The 21,792-nt window shown below is 40.4% G+C and overlaps 1 protein-coding gene across 1 annotated transcript; it reads right to left on the reverse strand.

The window, feature by feature from the left end:
- Window positions 1-1,963: 1,963 nt before the first annotated feature.
- Window positions 1,964-20,902, reverse strand: LOC142108305 (vomeronasal type-2 receptor 26-like). The gene is made up of 4 exons (XM_075191939.1): window positions 20,891-20,902; window positions 19,368-19,589; window positions 14,221-14,344; window positions 1,964-2,877 (listed from the first exon to the last, which is right to left on the reverse strand). Exons 1-4 carry the CDS (start codon window positions 20,900-20,902, stop codon window positions 1,964-1,966), a joined length of 1,272 nt encoding a protein of 423 aa, XP_075048040.1.
- Window positions 20,903-21,792: the final 890 nt, after the last annotated feature.

Below are 21,792 nucleotides of genomic sequence, written 5' to 3' on the forward strand. Positions count from 1 at the left end.
TCTTTCAATAAGCATCGTCTAAGCGATTTATGTGGTTCCAAAGCACAAGCAATTTATTTAGCAAAAGCAAAAGTTTAGCAGTTCAATAAACAAGTACAATACAGCCGAAACAAATGCATACATACATACGCTGCGCCCCGCTGCGTTCCGCTGGTACCAGCTACAGTCCTTCTGTCCAGAAGACTGTGGTCAAAGATGACTGTTTTAGCTGGTCCCAGGGAGCCGTATATATACACTCAGTGATACAGAGAAAACAATACAGATGATGTCGCTTGCTTCTATAGGTCCAGGCCTCAGGACGGTCCAGTGTAATCCAGGTCATAGGCCAGTTCAAACGAAAATATCCAAAGGTGGGTGTCAAAACCAGTCTATTTGCACTACACAGACAATATCATGCTAATCATATATTCCCTACAATCTATAACTACCATACGCAATGTGCGTTCTGTTTGGCGATTGCACCAGATGTCTGCAAATAAATTGGGGATTAGAATGATACTAAACATGACATACTTCCCGTGACCTGAACTTAAAATATCACTAAAGTGTACATATAACCTTATAATATATAACTATAAACCAAATAAGATCTGCTCATAAACGACTGTGGAATGGAACCATTGTAAATATGAAATATATAAATAAATGAATGCGAAAGTGCGAGTGTATGCGTGCGTGTTTTAACGTGCAATCGCGCCAAGTCACGTACATGTGGCGTACTGATCGCAATCGCACGGTAAAACAATATCAATCAATATACTTTCTTTCATCCAATTATTCGACTTCAACAGAGGGAAACCCATTATTTCTGCAGCTCTTGCAAATCTAATATGGAGCACTGTCCTATTACTATATCAAAAAAGGAAAGAGAAACAAAAGAACAGAATAGTGTATTTCTGTTTTCCACAAAGGAATTATCAGATAGTGTATGAAAGTCAAAAAGGAGGGTGTGTTCTTCTCCAAAAAGAAATCCACAGAACCACAACTGTTGAGGATAGACTACTTGCAAATTAAAATGCTAAAATGTGAACTACAAACATGAAGAAATCAGGAGTATTTAAATACCCTATAAGTAGTGCTTGTACAGAATTTCATAAATCAAAAGTCATATAATATTTCCAGCAAAACACTGCTTACTGAATGAGTCCTCTATAGTATGGATGTTCTTGTGACGATTTGCTAGCAGCTCAATTTATAACTACTCTCACAACATCGTCAGGTTGTTGTCCTCATTTAACATATAAGAAAAAAGAATGATAGATGTTCTTGGCGTAATACCCTTTATATAGCATTTTATTTTACAAATAACATGTTCTTACATGTTTCTTCTGGCAACATCATAACTGTTGGGTGATTTAGTGCTTGATTGATTTAATTAATAGAACTATGTGAGCTCACATTTGTTTGGTATAATTATATGTTGTGAACAAATGTTTTAATGTTTTTTATATATTTTTCCATGTAATAAATTTTTCCATGTTATATATTTGTCCATATTTTCTTGTGCACATAGCTCCTGTACACTGATCTATCTATATTTCTTTACTTTGTTAATTATAATTTTGGGAGTGCAGGTCCCCCACAATAGCTTAGTTGAACTATTTAAATACCCAGGGCTTAAAGGTCTTATAGTACTTATTACTTCCTAGAAACAATATGAGTAACAATAATTGCACTGAAGTGATCTTGCAAATAGGAGTAATTTATTAATAACAGGAGAAAATTATTTCTAAATGTTAGATATTATAATGAATGTCTGGTAGCTGTTTATATAATTGCTAAATAGCTGCCATAGAACTGTCAACTAAACAAATATTTCTTAATTGGAAAGATATAAAGGTCTTATAAATTAGACTAGGCTAGACGTGGCTTGGATGGAAAATCCAAAATTATAACCGTATAGTTGTTACCAAAATTTTTTATATATTTACATATTAGTATGTTTCAGTTTTTACTATTCCATTTAACGGTAAGTTGTCATATGATGTTTAATTACATAAGCTTTAGTATTCATTTCAGACTTGAAAAGTACAATATAGCATTTGGGGATAAATATGAATCCCAGTAACCCAGAGCTAGAAGCAAGGATAGCAAATATCTCCACTGCCACAACATATTTCCCTTTGCTGCTCAGGTAAGCTGGGATAAATGAGATCCAGACACTGCAAAACACCAGCATACTGAACGAAATGAATGCGGCTTCATTGAACAAATCAGGTAACTTCCTAGCTAAGAAAGCAATGCTGAAACTAACAATGGCCAGGAGTCCCATGTATCCTAGAACACAGTACAATCCAACAATGGACCCCTCATTACATTCAGCTAATATCTTCCCAATTTCATCTTCCATGTTATAATTTGGGAATGGGGGGGATATTCCCAACCATACAGAACATATTAGAATTTGAAACACTGTACAGACAAGAACGATATAGTTAGACAAGTTGGATCCAACCCAATGGTTTAGTTTGCTTTCTGGTCTGGTGGCATTAAAGGCAATGATAACAATTGTGGTCTTGGCCAAAATGCTGGAGACGGCTATTGAGAATATGACTCCAAAAATGGTTTGCCTGAGAAGACAAGTCACTTCAACGGGATGTCCAATGAATATTAATGTGCAGAGGAAACACAACTTTAAAGATATAAGAAGGATATAGCTGAGATCTTGGTTATTAGCTTTTACAACAGGGGTATTTTGGTATTTAATAAAAGTTATCATAACCAAGCAATTGATCACAAATAATATAATCGATACCAGAGTCAAAGACTTTCCAAGTGGTTCTTCATAAGATAAATAAATTACAATCTTGGGGATGCACATGGTTTTTTCTGCATTAGGCCATTCATTTCTTGAGCATTTGAAACATTTCTCCATATCTAGAATGAAATTATTATTATTATTATAATCACAGCAAATCTACTTACACTTAAAATCCATATTTGTTTATTTTAATAGAGAACATAACTAGCAATGTGGCACATACACAATGTTATACTTTAAATTTTAAATTCCATTAGATTAGTCTTATCTATTTAGAAAAGCAATATGCAATGACTACAGAAAAGTATTCAAGCCTTTTGACATTTTTTCTCTTTTTCTTATATCATCAAATCAAAATTGATTTATTTTGGATTTCTTGGCACTGATCAACACAAATGAAGTAATGTAAAAAATCCAAATAACTACTGATCTGAAACTTTTTCTTAATTACAAATAAAAAGCAAAATTATTACTTCTCCATACCCGCCACAAATCTGCTGTGCTCTTGGTATTGGCTACAATAGTCTTCAATGAACTGCTTTATGTCTTATGCAAGGTCAATAAAAGATGAACAAGGAAGGGTAAGTTAAAATTACTATCCAGTGTAATAAATACATTGTTGCTTCTTTCCCCAAACACACCAATCTATTAAAAAAATATATTTATTTTCAATTCAGGTGATTTTATGTGTTTATACCCTACATTGCCAATAGAAATTTATGGAATAAGCTCATCCAATCAGGAGCAGCGTTTACATGTTGGCTGCTTGTGCTTGAGAAGATATTGTTCTCCAACTCCATTGAAAAAAAACATTATTGTAGAAATTTTCCAATGTGCCATGCCTAACAGGCAATTCTGGAACTTCCATATGTCCCAGGCAATGACTTTCACCAGGACTTGTTGGTATTTATAATTTTAAAATAGTATATTATCTTTTTTACTGTGTAAATAATTTTTCTTTAATTGACCATTTTACCATTTATTTCAATTGATAAAAAGGTTATTTATGTCCCTTGATATGCATTGTTCATTGAAATGAATGGGAAATCTGACCCATCTAACTGGTTTTCTGGCAATTGCAGCTGTTTGAAAACAGTAAGATTATTCTAGGAGATTTTCGTGAGGAGATTACAAGTCAACCTTTAATAGATTCAAGACATTATCATTCCAAAATGGATTATTTTTGTGATTGTGAGATATATGGTGATTTTTTGTGGGAGGTTTTAGTGAGCGTGACTTATACTGTGATTGACATTTAGTAGATTAGGTGACTTGTAAATTCCATATAAATCACTAAATGATAAAAAAATCAACCTTTGGGGGCGTGGCCTGGACAAGCATGGAGTAGCACGTACTGTTACAAGCTCTCCAGCCTGAATACCCTGATATCTCCTGTAAAGCGACTGAAATCGATTAAAAACTGCTTACCGAGTGTACGAAGTGAACCCTGAAGCCCTGCAGATAAAAACGGGTCCACGCTGATAACATTTGCTGCACGGAGGGAGACGCGGCCTGGACGCCATATAGGAATGTTGAAATCTCTCTGAGCTCCATCTCAAATCCCCATTTAAAGACCTATTTGAGGACTATACACCGCAAAAAGCTGCATAATACTGTGGCTGAATATAGCTTCTTGGGCCAGAGAAATATAGGCTCCGGACTGGGCTCCCCACTTATTCTCGGCTGGACGGGCTGTCTCCCAGGGCCGCTCTGCCACGTGTAAGAAGACCCAGACTTAAACCTAAAAGAACTCGGCTCCTTACCTGAGTCTGGTGGGTCTCTGGACCCCTCGGCGGCGTCTCCGCGATTTGCGGCCTAGCCGCGCCCTTGCAGCCTTGGCTGTTATTTCCTTGGATCGCCCGAGTGACCTGACTTCCAGTTTTCGGAGGTCAACTTACGGTCGGCGGTGGAAGCCTGATCGCCGGAGAGAGGGGGACACAGCCTTGAGTTTCCGCTGCAATATATCTGCATAAAAGGCCCTAGAGAACGAGGTTCATTTACACACAAGGCCTGCCAGCACATTGCCACGGGGAACCTCTGTTTAAAGTGGTAAGGTGAGGGGGCGGGGCTTAGCGGCGGCATCCGGAGGCACAGCAGACAGGGAAGGACTCGCTCCACACCTCCCAACATTCAGCTGGATGGAAACATTATACGCTCCGGGCGCCATATTGCCTTATGGCTGTATCCAAGTAAGTCACTGCTTTAGTGTTACAAAGCAGCTTGTGCACAATCGGTCTACACTGGAGATATAGATGTGTTAAGCTATTATCTGAAGAATAACCTGCATACTACCAGGAGCTGTTTGGACTTTTAAAGCCTGCTACTGTTACTGTGACTGCTTTACTTATACAATCTGGTGGAGGGTGATTACAGCTGGCGGCCATTTACCAAGTCCTGCGGGGTCGGGCTGTATAGTCTGCTGGCAGTATAACCCTGAAGCACAACTGTCTTGTTGGGTCTGGCCCTGATTCTCGGCCATATACAAGCTCATAGGAGAAATACTACCCACTTTGCTGTATAAAACCATGGGGAAGCATGGTCAATCCGCTGCGGCGGGAAAACTGGAACGTTTTGCCCGATCCTCCACGAATGTTACTGGCTCAGGTGAAGCATCACATTCTGCTTCTCCTCCTTTGTCAGTACCGCAGGATGAGCCGGTGGTCACATTACAGCAGGTTCTACAGGCCATCGGGGCGTCTGAGAAGCGGGTGACTGATAAAATTGCAGAAGTACAGGTGGATGTATATCTTCTCCGGCAGGATGTACAGAAGATTAGGGAGAGAGTGGGCGAGGTAGAGGCCCGTGTGTCCACGCTTGAGGATGGTTCTGCTCCGGTTGGAGGTCAGTTGGAGGGTCTGGAGTCCCAGGCCTCCCTTTTCAGGCAAAAGCTCACGGATATCGAGGGGCGACTACGCCGCAGCAACATTCGTTTAGTGGGGCTGCCTGAGAAGGTGGAGGGCACTGCTCCAGATTTTTTCCTGGAAAAATGGTTAATCCAATTATTTGGCACAGATTTGTTCACAGCCCAATTTGCAGTGGAGCGAGCACACCGCATTCCAACTCAGGCACCTCCGCCTGGAGCTCCTCCGCGGACATTTATAGCCAAATTCCTGCACTATCGTGATCGAGATGCTGTACTACGCCTAGCTAGGCAGAAAGGTCCAGTGGAATATAATGGTCAACGAGTAGCAGTGTATCCTGACTTTGCTCTGGATGTTCAAAAAAATAGGGCCCAGTTTATTCCGGTGAAGAGAAGATTGCGTGACTTACAGATCCCATATGCCATGATCTTCCCTGCTAGACTGCGTGTGGTCTCAGAGGGTCGCACATCCTTCTTTGATACACCGCGTAAAGCTGCTACCTGGCTGGATCGTCTGGCTGCTGGAGGACGCTGAAACGGGATGTCAGATGAGCAGTTTAGCATCCCTCTACTTTGTCCTCGGGACACGCTGGTGCTGAGTTATATTATGCAATATGTATTGTGTTCTTCTTGGTACTTGCTACGCTCATTAAGGTTTAAAATGTGTTGATAAGAAAGAAAGTTGCTCTACGGTTCATATATAACGGGCTGGAGAGCCCATGGCTTTAAGGCCTGTTCTGGTCTCAGTTTGCCCCCCCTTATCTTCCTTTTCTCATTCTTCTTGCTTCTTTTCTTTGTCCTTGTACTCTATTCCTGTCTACCTTGCTTGTTGGTGGGCGGCCTGTCTTGTTGAGCTCGGGCTGTCTTGCACAGTGCGGGCTTGGCGGGTGGCTGTGTGCTGGCTTTTTGGGCATCCTAAGTTAATTACTGTTCGGGTCTGAGGTATACTTTAGTTGGGTGGAGTATAGAGGGTGGGGGTAGGGGTTTAGTGTTAAGGTTACTAATTTAGTCTGAGTGCAGTTATGTGTTCGCAAAAATATGACCAATGCTTTTGTAAGACTTCATCTATACTTGATTATGTATGCTCTGTGGGGCTGTGGGATACGGGGCAGTGGGTCTCGGGGGAACTGTTACAAGATTTTATGCTTTATGTATGTGTTCTGGTACATCTGACAGGGAGCTGAGAATCCTCTCCTGGAATGTGCGAGGTTTAAACGTCAAATTAGGAAAAATGATCCTTACATAATTTGTTTATTGGAGACCCATCTGCATGGTGAAAGAACACTCTCCCTTAAAAAGTCAAGGGTAGGTGGTGCGTACCACTCCACACACACAACTAATTCTCGAGGGGTTACTGTATTGGTTCATAAGCGCCTTAGTTTCACCCTGGAAAAAATACAGGTGGATCCAATAGGGAGATTTGTCTTAATGAAATCTGTCATCAATTGGGTTCCGGTGCTCCTTCTTGTGGTGTATATACCCCCTCCGTATAATAGTGAAGTTTTAAAAAAATGTGGTGAGTTTATGGCAATGTCTCCAGAGATTCCTACTATATGTATAGGGGACTTTAACAATGTGATGAATAAATCTTTAGATAGATGGCGGGAACAAAATCTTTCAGTCAGTGACTCTGTGTCGGCCTTTGCTGCCCTGGTAGGGGAGTTGGGCTTGGTAGATGTCTGGCGCTTAAGATATCCAGAAGAGGTGCAATTCTCCTGTTTTTCTACATCATACAATGCATTCTCTAGGATTGATATGGTTTTGTTGTCGCACTCTCTGGTGCTGGCGGTACGGGGGGTGGAATACAAGGCTAGAGGAATTTCTGATCACTCGCCTCTTCTTCTGAATATTGACTTTGCTATTGTTAGAGGTCAGTCCTTTTGGAAGTTGAACCCCTTTTGGCTCTCCTTGATGGGTACAGGGGCAACATTGGTGGCTCAGTGGGAAGGGTTTTTCATGGATAACTCTGGTACAGCACGACCCCCCATGGTGTGGGACAGTTTTAAAGCTTTTCTGAGGGGGTCATTAATTGCCAGTGTGGCGGAAATAAAAAGACGTCTAGGCATAAAGAAAAAGAATTGGAGGACACATGCAAATTATTAGAAAGGCAATATATAAACGGTAGGACTGAGGCCTCAAGATGTGTTTGGCAGGTGGCTCAGAGGGAGTGGGTAAACTATGTGTTTGATAAATCTAAACGTAAGTTTCTTTTCTCTAAACATGTGCAGTATGCTGAGGGAGACAGAAATGGCAGTTTCTTGGCATACCTGGCGAGGGTTGAGAGGGCTAATGCGGCTGCTCCAGTTATTTGTGATGAAAGCGGGGCTAAGAAATTCCTGATGCCTGATATTGTTGAGGTTTTGTTGAGATTTTTTACAAATATTACGCTAGTACATATAAGTCACAGGTTCAATATGATATGGCCACCTTACAAGTATACTTGGATGCTATTATTCTTCCCACACTCTCTGCGGCTAGTAGGGAGTATTTGGACTCTCCTTTTACTGAAGAAGAGATTGATATGGCCATTATGTCATTCCCTAATGGAAAGGCGCCTGGAATAGATGGCATACCCATTGAAATATATAAAAAACGTTGATCCTTTTTTGTAGCTAAATTGTTGGAAACACTCAGCGAGCTGTGCGAGGCCAACGCCCTCTCCCCTTCCATGGCGGAGGCAGTGGTGGTGGTGATACCTAAATCAGGTAAAGATCCATTGTACCCAGAGTCATATCGCCCGATCTCACTGCTGACGTGGGATGTAAAGATCTTGGCTAAACTGCTGGCACTGAGGCTCAATAGGGTGGTGTTGGAATTGATTCACCCGGATCAGACTGGGTTCATGCCGGGCAAGTCCACATCTATTAACCTTAGGAGGTTATATACCCTCCTACAGGTGCGGTCGCCTCCTGAGGAGAGCGAAGTGGTGGTATCCCTCGACGTGGCTAAGGCGTTCGAATCAGTGGAGTGGCCGTACCTGTGGGAGGTGTTATCCCGTTTCGGGGTGGGTTCCAATTTCATAAAAGGGGTTAAGTTACTTTATTCACATCCTGTAGCTCGGGTATGTGTAAACGGCCACCTTTCCCAGCCATTTCAATTGGAAAGGGGCACTAGGCAGGGATGCCCATTGTCTCCTGCTTTGTTCACACTAGCAATAGAACCACTGGCCTGCCTTATTCGTAATAATAAAGATATTCAGGGACTTCAATCAGAGCATAGGGAGGATAAGGTGGCGTTATACGCTGATAATATGCTGCTGTTCCTTGCTGACCATAAAGAGTCTCTGGGTACTCTCCTGAGGGTGGTTGATTGTTTTGGGTTATTCTCCGGTCTGAAAATTAATTGGGATAAGTCCAGTGTGTTCCCAGTGGGTTGGAAATGTCCAGTTACTCCACTATAAGATCTCCAACTGAGGTGGACACCAAAATTTAAGTACCTGGGATTCTGGATCACTAACACCACCTCAGAATTTATGGAACTAAATTTACAGCCTCAGGTTGAATATCTTAAATCAAAAATACATGTGTGGAGGAAGCTCCCTCTTTCTGTGTCTGGCAGGATAAACTTAATTAAGATGGTGGTGCAGTCAAGGTTTTTATATATACTTCAGCAATCACCTATATATATCCCACCCTCTTTCTTTCGCAGTGTTGACCGTCATTTGACATCTCTGGTCTGGGGAGGGGGGAGGGCCAAGGTTAAGCTCAGCTCCTTGTGCAGGGCTAGTGGTGGTCTTGCGTTTCCAAATTTAAAATTGTACTATATTGCCTCTCAACTGACTCACCTTAAGGCATGGATTTCCGATCCGGGTTACCAGGATCTACACTGGATATTAGTTCATCAATTTAATGCCAATCATACGCCTTTGCAGTCACTGTTGTCCGGGCAGCTCGGCCCACAGGCTTCTACGCTCCTGATTCAGACAATTAAGATCTGGGCAGTCAGTAATAAAATGGTGGGATTCACGGATATAGATCCATGTACTCCTATTTGGGGGGCGAGATGATTGAGGGAGTTGGACACAGTGGTGGGGTCCAGGCGGTGGTCCCGGTATGGTGTGATGGCTGTAGGTCAACTATATGAAGTAAATGTTCTTAAATCTTTTGAACAGTTGTCCAGGGAATTTTCTGTGCCTAGAACAATGTTCTTTTCCTACATCCAACTGAGACATGCCATGTACACACAATTCAAAGGGGAGCCACCAGTGTTTGCCATAGCCCCACTGAGAAAGCAGTTACAGGCTTTGAGCAACAAGGGTCTGATTTCATGTATGTACTCCTGTCTTTTGCATGAATCCACAGTAAATGACTTGAATGACCTGAGAAATCAATGGGAAATAGATATTGGTCCCTTAACAGACAAAGAATGGGGGACGGTCTTGATTAGCACTAGTGGCTACACAGCATCATTAAAATTCCAGCAAATACAGTAGTTCATTCTGCATAGGGCCTACTTGACTCCTATTAGGCTGGCTAAGTTCCACCCCGATAGCACTTCTAAATGTCCAAAATGTAGTTCGGAAAATGGCAATTTCTGGCATCTCATTTGGGAATGTCCCTGTATACTTCTATAGCAAACCTCAAACACATCACCTGTCTCCCCTCTCTTCCCAAGTCCTTTAAATGTGCCCTTTGGAATGCACGCTCTGTTTGTAACAAACTTACCTCCGTTCATGATCTCTTCCTCTCAAAAAACCTCAACCTTCTGGCAATAACAGAAACATGGCTCATGCAATCAGACACTGCCTCACCTGCAGCACTTTCACATGGTGGCCTCCATCTCACCCACACCTCCAGACCTGAAGGCAGACAAGGAGGTGGGGTTGGACTACTTCTCTCCCCACATTGCACATACGCAGTTCTACCAAATGTCCCATCACTCACGTTCACATCTTTTGAAGTACATGCTATTCGCATTTTTAATCCATTCTCCCTACGTGTTGCGGTGTTCTATCGTCCCCCTGGAGCACACCAACAATTTATTGAGGATTTCTCTGCATGGCTCCCTCACTTCTTATCTTCAGACATCCCCACCATCATCATGGGTGACTTCAACATCCCCATTGATAACCCACCTTCCAAAGCTGCTTCCAAACTACTCTCTCTAACATCCTCACTTGACCTCTCCCAGTGGATTGAATCATCTACTCATAAGGATGGCCACTGCCTTGATCTTGTTTTCTCTAGACTATGCTCAGTTTCTAATTTTATTAATACACCCTTCCCCCTCTCGGATCATCACCTTATCAGCTACACTCTCACCCCCACTGCTCTAACCTCTCTACTGTCTAACTCAACCAAGCCTCCTCATACTCGTAGAAATCTTAATTCTATTAATCTTCAACAATTTTCCACCTCTCTCCAACACCTTCTCTCCCCTATCTCTACATTCTCATCCCCTGAGATGGCAGTACCTCATTTTCACCTAACCTTAGCAACGGCCCTTGATCAAGTGGCTCCAGCGACACTTCATACTACACGTCGACTTCGATGTCAACCGTGGCACACCAAAGCAACACGAAATCTTCAAAAACTGTCCCGTAAAGCAGAACGTCACTGGCGTAAATCTCAAAGCTCTAATGACTTCTTCACATATACTTCTGTCTACCACTCCTATCGAAATGCTCTGGACACTGCAAAACAAACATACTTTCAATCTCTTATCTATGCTCAGGCTTCTAACCCCAGACGCCTTTTCAATACATTTAATCATCTTCTCAATCCTCCCACCCCGAACCCTCCATCTACTATCAGTGCTCAGGATCTTGCTTCCTACTTCAAGGACAAGATTGACAAGATCAGACTAGAAATGGTATCCTCTTCCTCAACAAGCCATCAGCTCATTTCCTTCCCACTACCCTCTGACACCCTTTCTTCATTTGACCCCACAAATGAAGAGGAAATTTCTACGCTCTTCTTATCTTCCTACTCTACCTCCTGTCCTCTTGATCCTATTCCCTCGCAAATTGGTAGATCCCTGTCTTCTGTGCTCATTTCACCTCTAACTCAAATCTGTAATCTCTCACTCTCTACTGGCATCTTTCCATCACTATACAAGCATGCAGTGATTACTCCTATTCTAAAAAAACAAAACTCCGACCCAAACTCTCTCTCAAATTACCGTCCCATCTCTCAGCTCCCTTGCCCCTCCAAGCTTCTAGAGAGACTTGCCTACACTCGCCTCACACGCTTTCTTTCCGCAAACAACCTGTTGGATCCTCTTCAGTCTGGCTTTCGTTCTCAACACTCCACAGAGACTGCGCTGACCAAGGTTGTTAATGATCTGATCACTGCTAAGACTGAACGCCATTACTCTCTCCTAATTCTCCTTGATCTCTCGGCTGCATTTGACACCGTTGACCACTCTCTTCTCATACAAACGCTGCAATCCCTAGGTCTTCAAGACACAGTTCTATCCTGGTTCTCATCTTACCTCTCTAATCGCTCTTTCACTGTTAATTTCTCTGGAGCCACCTCTGCTCCGCTTCCCCTATCAGTTGGAGTACCACAAGGCTCGGTGCTAGGTCCTCTGCTGTTCTCTATCTATACCGCTTCTCTTGGAAATCTAATAAGTTCCTTTGGCTTTCAGTATCATCTCTATGCGGATGATACCCAAATCTATCTATCCTCTCCTGATATCTCGACATCTGTGTTGTCCCGTGTAACTGACTGTCTTTCTGCCATTTCATCTTGGATGTCCTCTCGTCAACTCAAACTTAATCTTTCTAAAACAGAGTTAATAATATTCCCACCCGCCAACAAGAGCATACCTGACATTTCTATCTCTGTTGATAACATGACCATAAATCCCACCCCACAAGCTCGCTGCCTAGGTGTAATCCTTGATTCACGCCTATCCTTTGTTCCCCACATTGAATCTATATCTAAATCATGTTACATACATCTAAAGAACATTTCCAGAATCCGCACATATCTCACACAAGACACTGCTAAAACCTTAATTCATGCACTAATCATCTCCCGCATTGACTATTGCAATTCCCTCCTTACTGGTCTTCCCAAAAACAGACTGAAACCCCTAAAATCTATTTTGCATGCTTCGGCAAGACTGATTTTCCTTGCAAATAGCTATTCCTCTGTTGAATCACTCTGTATGTCTCTACACTGGCTGCCTGTCTTCTACCGAATCCAATATAAAATACTTTTACTAACCTACAAGGCCATCAACAAAGCTGCACCAACATACATCTCCTCTCTTGTTTTAAAATATCTCCCAACTCGGCAACTCCGTTCTGCAAAAGATCTGCGTCTCTCATCCACCCTCATTACATCCTCCCATTCCCGGTTACAGGACTTTTTTCGGGCTGCACCCACTCTATGGAACTCTCTCCCTCGCACAATAAGACTCTCCTCTGTTCTACAAACTTTCAAGCGTTCTCTGAAAACCTACCTATTCAGACAAGCTTATAATATTCCTCAACCACCATCTTAACCTCACTACCTTTAGCCTGTTACACAATTTCACACAAGACAACTACCCCCGGACCAACATTGTTGTGTGACAGGATCATTTAGCTTATGAGTCACCCTACCTTTGCAGTCTGGCTGGGCCAAGATGCAAAATGTATACTTAACCTCATGTGTCAATCTCCCATTGTCCCATAGATTGTAAGCTTGCGAGCAGGGCCTTCTCACCTCTTTGTCTGTTTTACCCAGTTTGTTTATTAGTTTATTACGTTTGTCCCCAATTGTAAAGCGCTACGGAATATGTTGGCGCTATATAAATAAATGATGATGATGATGATACAAACCTTCTGGCGAAGAGTCATACGATGTGTTCAAAAAACGGGAATTGAAGTCCCACTTAGGTCATCGGCCACCTGTTTATTTGGGCTCCGTCTGAAGGGAAAGGTCAACAAGCTGACAAAAATGTATATTTCCCAGTTGTTTATGGTGGCTAAGGTTAGCATAGCCCGCTTATGGTTAGCCTCGACGAGTTCCACAATTAAGAGTTGAAAAATCCTGGTTAATGCCACTATAGGGCACGAAAGATTTGTTTACATGAGCAGGCAGGCATTGCCAAAGTTTGAGAATATATGGTACAGGTGGGTGGAGTCTCCATTTTATTTTGTATCCTCGAGTCATGATGTCCCAAATACATGAGGGTCTGGTTTCCCTGGATTACATAATAACAATAATAAAGTCCATAACAAAAAGCAGAGCCCCGCCTCTGCAGAGTACATATGCATGAGTATTTACGATGTATATTCCTAATTAAGTATTGTACAAATGTTATCATTATGCGATACTGGTGTCTTACAATTTAACCAATATTTTATATTTAATATTGGCATATTTGCGACTGTATTTTCTTTTTTCTGTATTTGTTTATTTTTTGTTTTGTTGTTGGTATGTATGTACCTTGAAAATTTCCAATAAAAATACTGGATTTAAAAAAAAAAATCAACCTTTTATAGTTCTCCACTATAGTCTTTATGTAAAAACCTTTCTTATTGTTGACAAATTCACACTTTAAGCTCCAATAGGACTAAGGTGATGTGAATGAATAAACATTCCCTGTGAAACACTTTGCAATATGTAAGTGCTATGTAAATAAAAGACACCATAAACATATGTACCTGTATAGTTGGAAATTTCACCATCTGAGCAGGGAATACAATCATAACAGCAGGATGAATGTGACAGCCGAGGTGATTTTCTGTAGCCAGGAAGACAAATTTGACTACATGCTGAGCGTGGTGTCTGTGTGTGGAGTGAAACTAGTTATTGGTCAATATTAAACCTTGTTTCATAGCTAACCTCTGAAAAATATCTGTACAATAATGTGAAATATAGATGCAAAATGGTTATTTATGAACATGCAAAAAAAAAACCTCTACCATACATGTGACATTTGATGTGTGAAGAAACCGGATTTTTCTTGCCCAATTTTACTCAATTCATGCTGAATGGCCACCCAGGGGTTAACCTTATCTCCAGTTCAATAACTACTATGCCAGGGGAGCCTACCCAGTGCCTTCTAGCGTCCTTATAGTCAATCAGGCAAAGTACAACAGTACATTTATTTAATATAGAAAACCTAGTACCAACAATAAATAAATGCCAGGCAGGTTTATTACATTATCTGTCCCTTTCCCCACTAGCTCAAGGAGTTACAGTCACCTGGATGTCCTGACCTGCAGAATAAAAGACTGATGGTGTTCTTCTAAGCTGCAGATGTACCACCAGAATGCTCTGTCCAGCAGAAGCCTAGACCTCAGTGCTGGAGTTCATCCCAGGATCAAATAAAAAAGACACATCCACCCCTGTGTCTCACTCTATTCCCTATCCCCTGTAGTTTTCGCAAGCTTCAGTGGCTGGGTCACGGTTGGCCTTAGATAACGGGATCCTCTGAGAGTGGCTATCTGTCAAATGGGGCTGCTACATGGCTGTCCCTTCTCATCCCAATACATCCCAAAGTCCCCTGCTGGTATGACTCCAAAGAGTCTAGTGGAATACAACCTGAGACAATGGGGACATATTCAGGTTAATTGACACTCTCAGTAGTAACCCCTTACACAGCTTTTACCGCCAGAACCAGTTTCCAGCTGATCAGGACTTCCTGTAGAGAAAGAAGGGGGAGAATGAATGAAGCTACTGTCCCCCTCACCTACATCCTCTAACTGGACCCCACCCGATCCTTACCCATAACCCACCTGGCATCAATTTTTGAACTATACATAACAGCATCACTGCAATAACAACAAACACAATTTTCAGCGGGTAACATAGAATGAAAACGTTTCTTATGTAGGTAAGGCTACAATGTCCCCTTATCCACATGCAGTTAGACAATGCATTTGTATTCTGGTGAGCTGGGGAATATTAAAAGGACTATTAAAAACTACATGTTGTTTTGCTCCACATTTTGTGAGAAACGAGGGACAGGATGATTAAGCTGGTCACATGATGCTATGGTTCTATATCCACACATATAGGCCCATTTTCGTTAGAATTGTTTGATCTACTTGTTAAGTAAATGGCTGTGAAGCAGTGGCAGAAATATCGTTGTTCCAGGAAGTAAGGGGGGCCTATATCCAACAGAACTCATGTAATGGTGATAGTTCCAATACTGCCTACACACACTATCATTTCCTATTAGAGCATAGGCAGAGTTAAGAGGAAACCATGAGAAGATGGACCGAATTACAACCCATATAATTTTTTTGCTATGGAGCCTGGCAATGTAGTGCTGCACCCCTTCTGTGGAGTGCACATCTTTAGGCATCATTTAATGATCCTAGGTCCTAGCTCAATGTTGACAGAGAGCAAGAATGAGTCTCATGTCAAAACGACATTTCATGTTAAGGTATGAGTCATTTAAACTGAGATTCAAGGAGCAGAGAGGGTGTAGTTTGTTAGACACTTGGATACATGGCACTACCTCTGCACATAAGGTGTATCAAAGGAACTTCAACTTTGAGGGCTTGATTCATGAAGGAAAAATTAGCAAAAAAAGAAATAACTTTTCACCTTGGCAACACCATGTTGCATTGGAGGGGAGCTAAATTTAAAATGTGGGGACAGATTAATAGTTGGGGAAGGGCATATCCTATATTAACTTTAAATTTTCATAAAGCTATCAAGTGTCTTGTGTGCTAGATGAATAAACAGCCAGTATTTAACGTATGTGCAAAATAATAAACTGATTTGCACCCCTCACATTATTTTGTCCAGGAGAAAACTTACAATTCTTTTTGCCCTACTTTCTTTAATGAATTAGGTCCTTAGCCTTTATTACCAAGATACACAGCACAAAATGAAATCAGGAAGGGAGACTACAGCTTCAGATGTTCATAAGAGTCATATTAGATATGATTCTAATCAGCAGTTTTGACTAGGACCTTTGTAAATATCAGTAATTATACTTTCCTTTGCAAAGCACAAAGAGTAACAAAACCATAATATGAGCTAATTTCTCAGGACAGCGTGACACACAATGCCAAAATATTGTGCACAGTGCAGAAATAACTATAGCTTTCCTCCTTTACTATATGTATTAATCGACCATCTGATCAAGGTGTTGTATTTTATTTAGAAATAGACTATTTTTTTGGACATATCATGCAGTTTCTGATTTTCTTCTTTTTTTTACCAGTTAAAATTTGAGTTTCAAATTATTGAGCAAGAATAATTATTTTTGTACATTTAAAAAGGTACATTCAGAATTAATCAATATCGCTGACAAATTGCTCTTCCTTTGTTTTCATCACATTTACAAGGTGTTCCCTGATTGGCAGGTGGTTGTAGAGCCTCTTTCTTTCAGACGGACTTTATTTTTATGGGTGCACCGGAGCTGCTGGGAGTTGTCATATACTTTCAATGGGATAACCTTTTAACCAGCTAAGTGTGTTTGATGTGAGTAGATGTATTTTTATGCACACATTACTCATGTAAGAAATATATTCAAACACTCAAAAATGAGACATATTAAAGACCAGCCTAATGATTGAGGATGAAGCAGTATTTGAGGACAAGTTTCAACATTTTTTAATTCATAAATATGGTTGTCTGAATGTGTTAGAAAGATAGACTTTGAATAGATGTTTTAATTGTTTCCATTCACATCTGCAATTGTGCAAAATTTGGAGCAGACTAAATCACCAGGGGGAAATAAAAGTGCAAAGTGGAAAATATAGTTGCATTTGTAAAAACAGAAATGTATTGTAAAGGTGCATTTTTTGCTGTCTTGCAAATTACCTTTATTATTATTATTATTATTATTAGTTAAGGTTAGGGTGATCACAGGAAACAGGGATCAAGTGGACAGGTAGTGGAGTAGGAAGATAAGAAAAGATTAGATACTTCATATTCCTTTGCAGGTTCAAATGAGAAGGTGGTAGAGGGTGTAGCAAAAGAATTGAGCTGGATGTTTTTTGAGGAAGAGAATACCATTTAATGTCGGATCTTATTAATCTTGGGCCTGATTCATTAAGGATCTTAACTTGAGAAACTTCTTATTTCAGTCTCCTGGACAAAACTATGTTACAATGCAAGGGGTGCAAATTAGTATTCTGTTTTGCACATAAGTTAAATACTGACTGTTTTTTCATGTAGCACACAAATATCAGCTTTAAATTTCAGTGTACAAATAAGCTATCAAGTATTTGTGTGCTACATGAAAAAACAGGCAGTATTTAACTTATGTGCAAAAGAGAATACTAATTTGCACCCCTTGCATTGTTACATGGTTTTGTCCAGGAGACTGAAATAAGAAATTGCTCAAGTTAAGATCTTTAATGAATCAGGCCCTTTGTTCTTGAATTAGAAAGCAAGATCATGGGCACTTCTAGAAAGTGGATCATTTGGGGAGGGATAGCTGGGGAGAGATTTAAATGTATGAAAAATGCATTTTTTTTCTGCTTAGCAGCCTGAGCACAGATGAGAGATTAGTATTATGTTTGTTTGGCAGCGTCCAGAGCATTTCAAAAGGAGTGATTGATAGCAATATATGTGAGAAAATGGAGCTACAAGATTTAAGCCAATGATGTTCCACTTTGCAAGAAAGTTTCTAGAGATGTCGTATTCCCTTAGTGTGCCATGACCGGCATTTTAATTGCCATGAAGCGTAAAGAATTGCTGGAGCCACTTGATCAAGTCCTGATTCTAGGTTTTGGTTAAGGCGTGTTACTGCCAGATCAGGAGAGGATAATGTAAAAATTGGGGGAAAAGTGTTGCATAGAGGTGGAAATCTATTGAAAATTAATAGAGTTAAGATTTCTATGGGTGTGATGAGACTTGTAAAGTTTAACAGCAGAGAGGTTAAAGGAATGGCGAAGAGCTTGTAGCTGATAAGGAGATAATCTAGGAGAGGAAAACGAGTGTTAAGGAAATTTACAAACTGAGTATAGTCTAGAGAAAACAAGTCAGAGGGAAGAAATTAAAGAGAATAATTTGTAGGCATAAGTAGAGTGTGGATTATGAAAAAGGGATGTTGAAATCACCCATAATTATAGTGGGACACTTCATTCAATTATTCTCAACTAACTCACTATGGAAATGAGATGCCTAATGTTGTTTTCCTTCCTAGCTTTAAATTATCCTCTATAATACAGGCAGAGGCAGAAATACCGTTAGTGCAAAGCATGTTCGCTGCAGGGCACAGAGTTCATGGGGACCCAGCAAAGTTCCTCCTCCTCGGTCACCACTGGAGTCCCCCACACTCCCGGCATCCATAAATCAAACTCCTCTCTGTACTTTTCATAGCAGAGTAGAGGAGCCTGAGAGACTACAATGCACTGATAGGCATCTACCCAAACATGGATATGGGGCTCAGCAATGCATAGTTTTGCCCCTGAATACGGATAATACATAATACAATAAAAATCTGAACTAATAGTAAAGGAATGGGATATATGTTAGTAAATTAAAAGATGCGCATATATTTTCCTGTTAACATTTAACACATTAAAGGAGAGAGTTTTTTGCTCATTTTAATTACAAATTACTCTGCTCTTGTATCTACCTCCAAAATATCAATCAAATCGAGAAAAAAAATTGGAAATACATTTTTCAGTAAAATAATAATAATGTAAGATAATATATAAACCAAATTTACATTAATAGCCTTGAAAATTAAAAATACTTCAATAGCTTTAAACATCAACAACAATGGCACATTAAGGATTGCATTTGATATGTAATATATTAATTTCCTTGCCTAATAGACAGCTATCAGATAATGTCAGTATATTCTTAATTTGATTAAACAAAGAGGAATAAGAACCTGATTAAAAGTTGGGCTCCATCTGATTACAGTTTCATTGATCATCAGCTGGTCAAAGGATCTTGGATTATATTGTCCAACTATGATAGAGTGAAGGGTTTGATTGGGATACACAATCCAGTTCCAAATGTCAAACTCTGAATGTATGTCTCCATATTGATCAAATTGCACCACAGCTCCTGCACTGTTTATAAAATGGACAGTCTTCAAGTATTTATGGATCTATAACAAGAACAATGTAGAAATATTTACTGTGGAAACATAAGTGGTTTGCTGGGATTAGCAAACTAAATAAAAGTTGATAATAATGTGGAAGTGACATTCAGTTTTAGTTGGACTACAGATTCACAGAACATGACGTAAAGGGCCTGATTCATGTTCGGATGTAAGTTTATTTGCATACTGTTTCTAATGTGAATTTTCGCTGTACATGCTCCTAAACGGAACTTACACCAATGAATACAATAGAATGTAATTTATGTCCAAACCCAGATGAAACTTATGACTGCCTACGACTTGAATGTTGGAACAGCGGTGGGAAAAGACGGACAAATTTAGGCAATGTCATGGGCATGGCAAGGGCATGACGATGCAGATGCAGATAATTCAAGCCCTGGGTTTCTCCTAGTTATGCCTATTTTAGTGGTGTCAACTGCAGTAGCTACAAGGCAGGTGTAAGTTCCAACTAATAGTGTTGACTGATACGGCATCATCTTTGTATTAAAAGCTACACAAATGCATGCTACTAGATAGAAAGGAAAATGTGTATGCATGGAAGAGAGACTTTGCAAATGCATTGTATGTACATTACGCATAAAAAACATCCTAATTTATCTATATATATGTAATGTAAAAAAATATTTTTAAAACACATATTTTTATTAAGGCACCTAGCGATTGATCCAAACTCACCTTTACGTAATACTCTTTACAGGTATCCCCTTAACAAAGAAATAAAGACAAGGGGGGGTTGCTTGGTACAGAAAAGTCACAAAATGTATTGCAATAAATTAAATTAAGTTGCGGTGAAGAAAAAAAGCATGGCCAATCAGCTTCCAGCTATACCACATACCAAAATGATGTGTCCAAATGCTCTCTGACGCTTCTAGGCTATGAAGACCCACTATTTTTTATTTGGATCAGTAGCTGGGACCCACCTGCACAGATGGTGCCCTATAACCTCCCTAGAGTTGGTGTTACTAATGATGAGTCTCCCTTTTGAGGGAGAGTGTTACACCACCACACACATGCAAAATTTATGGCTACTTATTGATATGATTTCCCACCACAGCTAGGTTCCCAACCGCAGCTCACCAACTACCATGACCCTTCACCTCTCAATAACACTCTAAAAACCCCGCTCAATAAAAATAACCAAACCTACGTCTATGTGTGTGCTCTATCTAGCCTGTACAGATGACTACACCCAAATTTCAGTTTGTGGTGAATCAACGCTGTCCCTCCTTTTCCTAATAAAAATTTAGCCAAGTCTGAGATTAAGATACAATGGACCATATTGATACCAGCTCCGCCATTGGTGCCTCTCCATACCTTCCTGGGAATGATGTCGGACCATATAAAACTACTACCCACCCAACTAGCCAGTATTGTGATAAAATCAACTTTATTCCTCCCAAACAGCTCCTTGCCCTTCAAACTTCCTGTGTCTATCCAACCAAGATGCATAATACATGCAACAGTAATACGAAATTTAGCTTCAGCAAGGTGCAAGGTTTAAAGTAGGGAATGCCATTGCACACCCTTAGAGCCTAAACATCTTTTTCCCCTATCTGCTGGAAAAATGGACATATTATTGCCTGAAGGGCTCTTGCTACCTCAGAAAACAAATTAATGACCCACAATCCCCACCTTCACCTTAGACATAGGGGAATAACATAAAACATTACAATAAAAACAGCCTTAAACCAACTGACAAAAACATGAAAAACAATATCCAGGTACTCCATTAAACACAGCTTACCTAGCAAGGGAAAGGAAAAAGGGGATACCATAAAGAAGAGAAACCATAAAAGAACCTCAAATGGCCACTAACCAAGGAAATAAATGCCTGCCAATGTCATCAAGGCTTTTCAACCCCCCCAAAAAGAATTCCATATGAACGTCTAAATGCACTGCTCTGGTGTCTAACTTTTGTGGAGATTCTCATTAATTCAAAATCCCGATCGCTTCAGGCTAACTATATCTCTACCAAGTACTAGGGGCCAGCATTTCAAGGCTAGATCTTCAATGCTGGCTTGATAATCTGCCAGACATAAGAAGGGCATGACAAACCCACTTCTTTGCCGCATGTGCAACTTCATTAAATAAAACTCAATTAAATATGTGATATGACCTCTGCTATATTTTTATTTATGCCAGGGGCATCTTCAACTGTGAAATTAATTTCAAGACACAGACATTTTAA

The sequence above is a fragment of the Mixophyes fleayi genome, chromosome 12 (genome assembly GCF_038048845.1).
Source record: "Mixophyes fleayi isolate aMixFle1 chromosome 12, aMixFle1.hap1, whole genome shotgun sequence".
Taxonomy (NCBI): Eukaryota; Metazoa; Chordata; class Amphibia; order Anura; family Limnodynastidae; genus Mixophyes; species Mixophyes fleayi.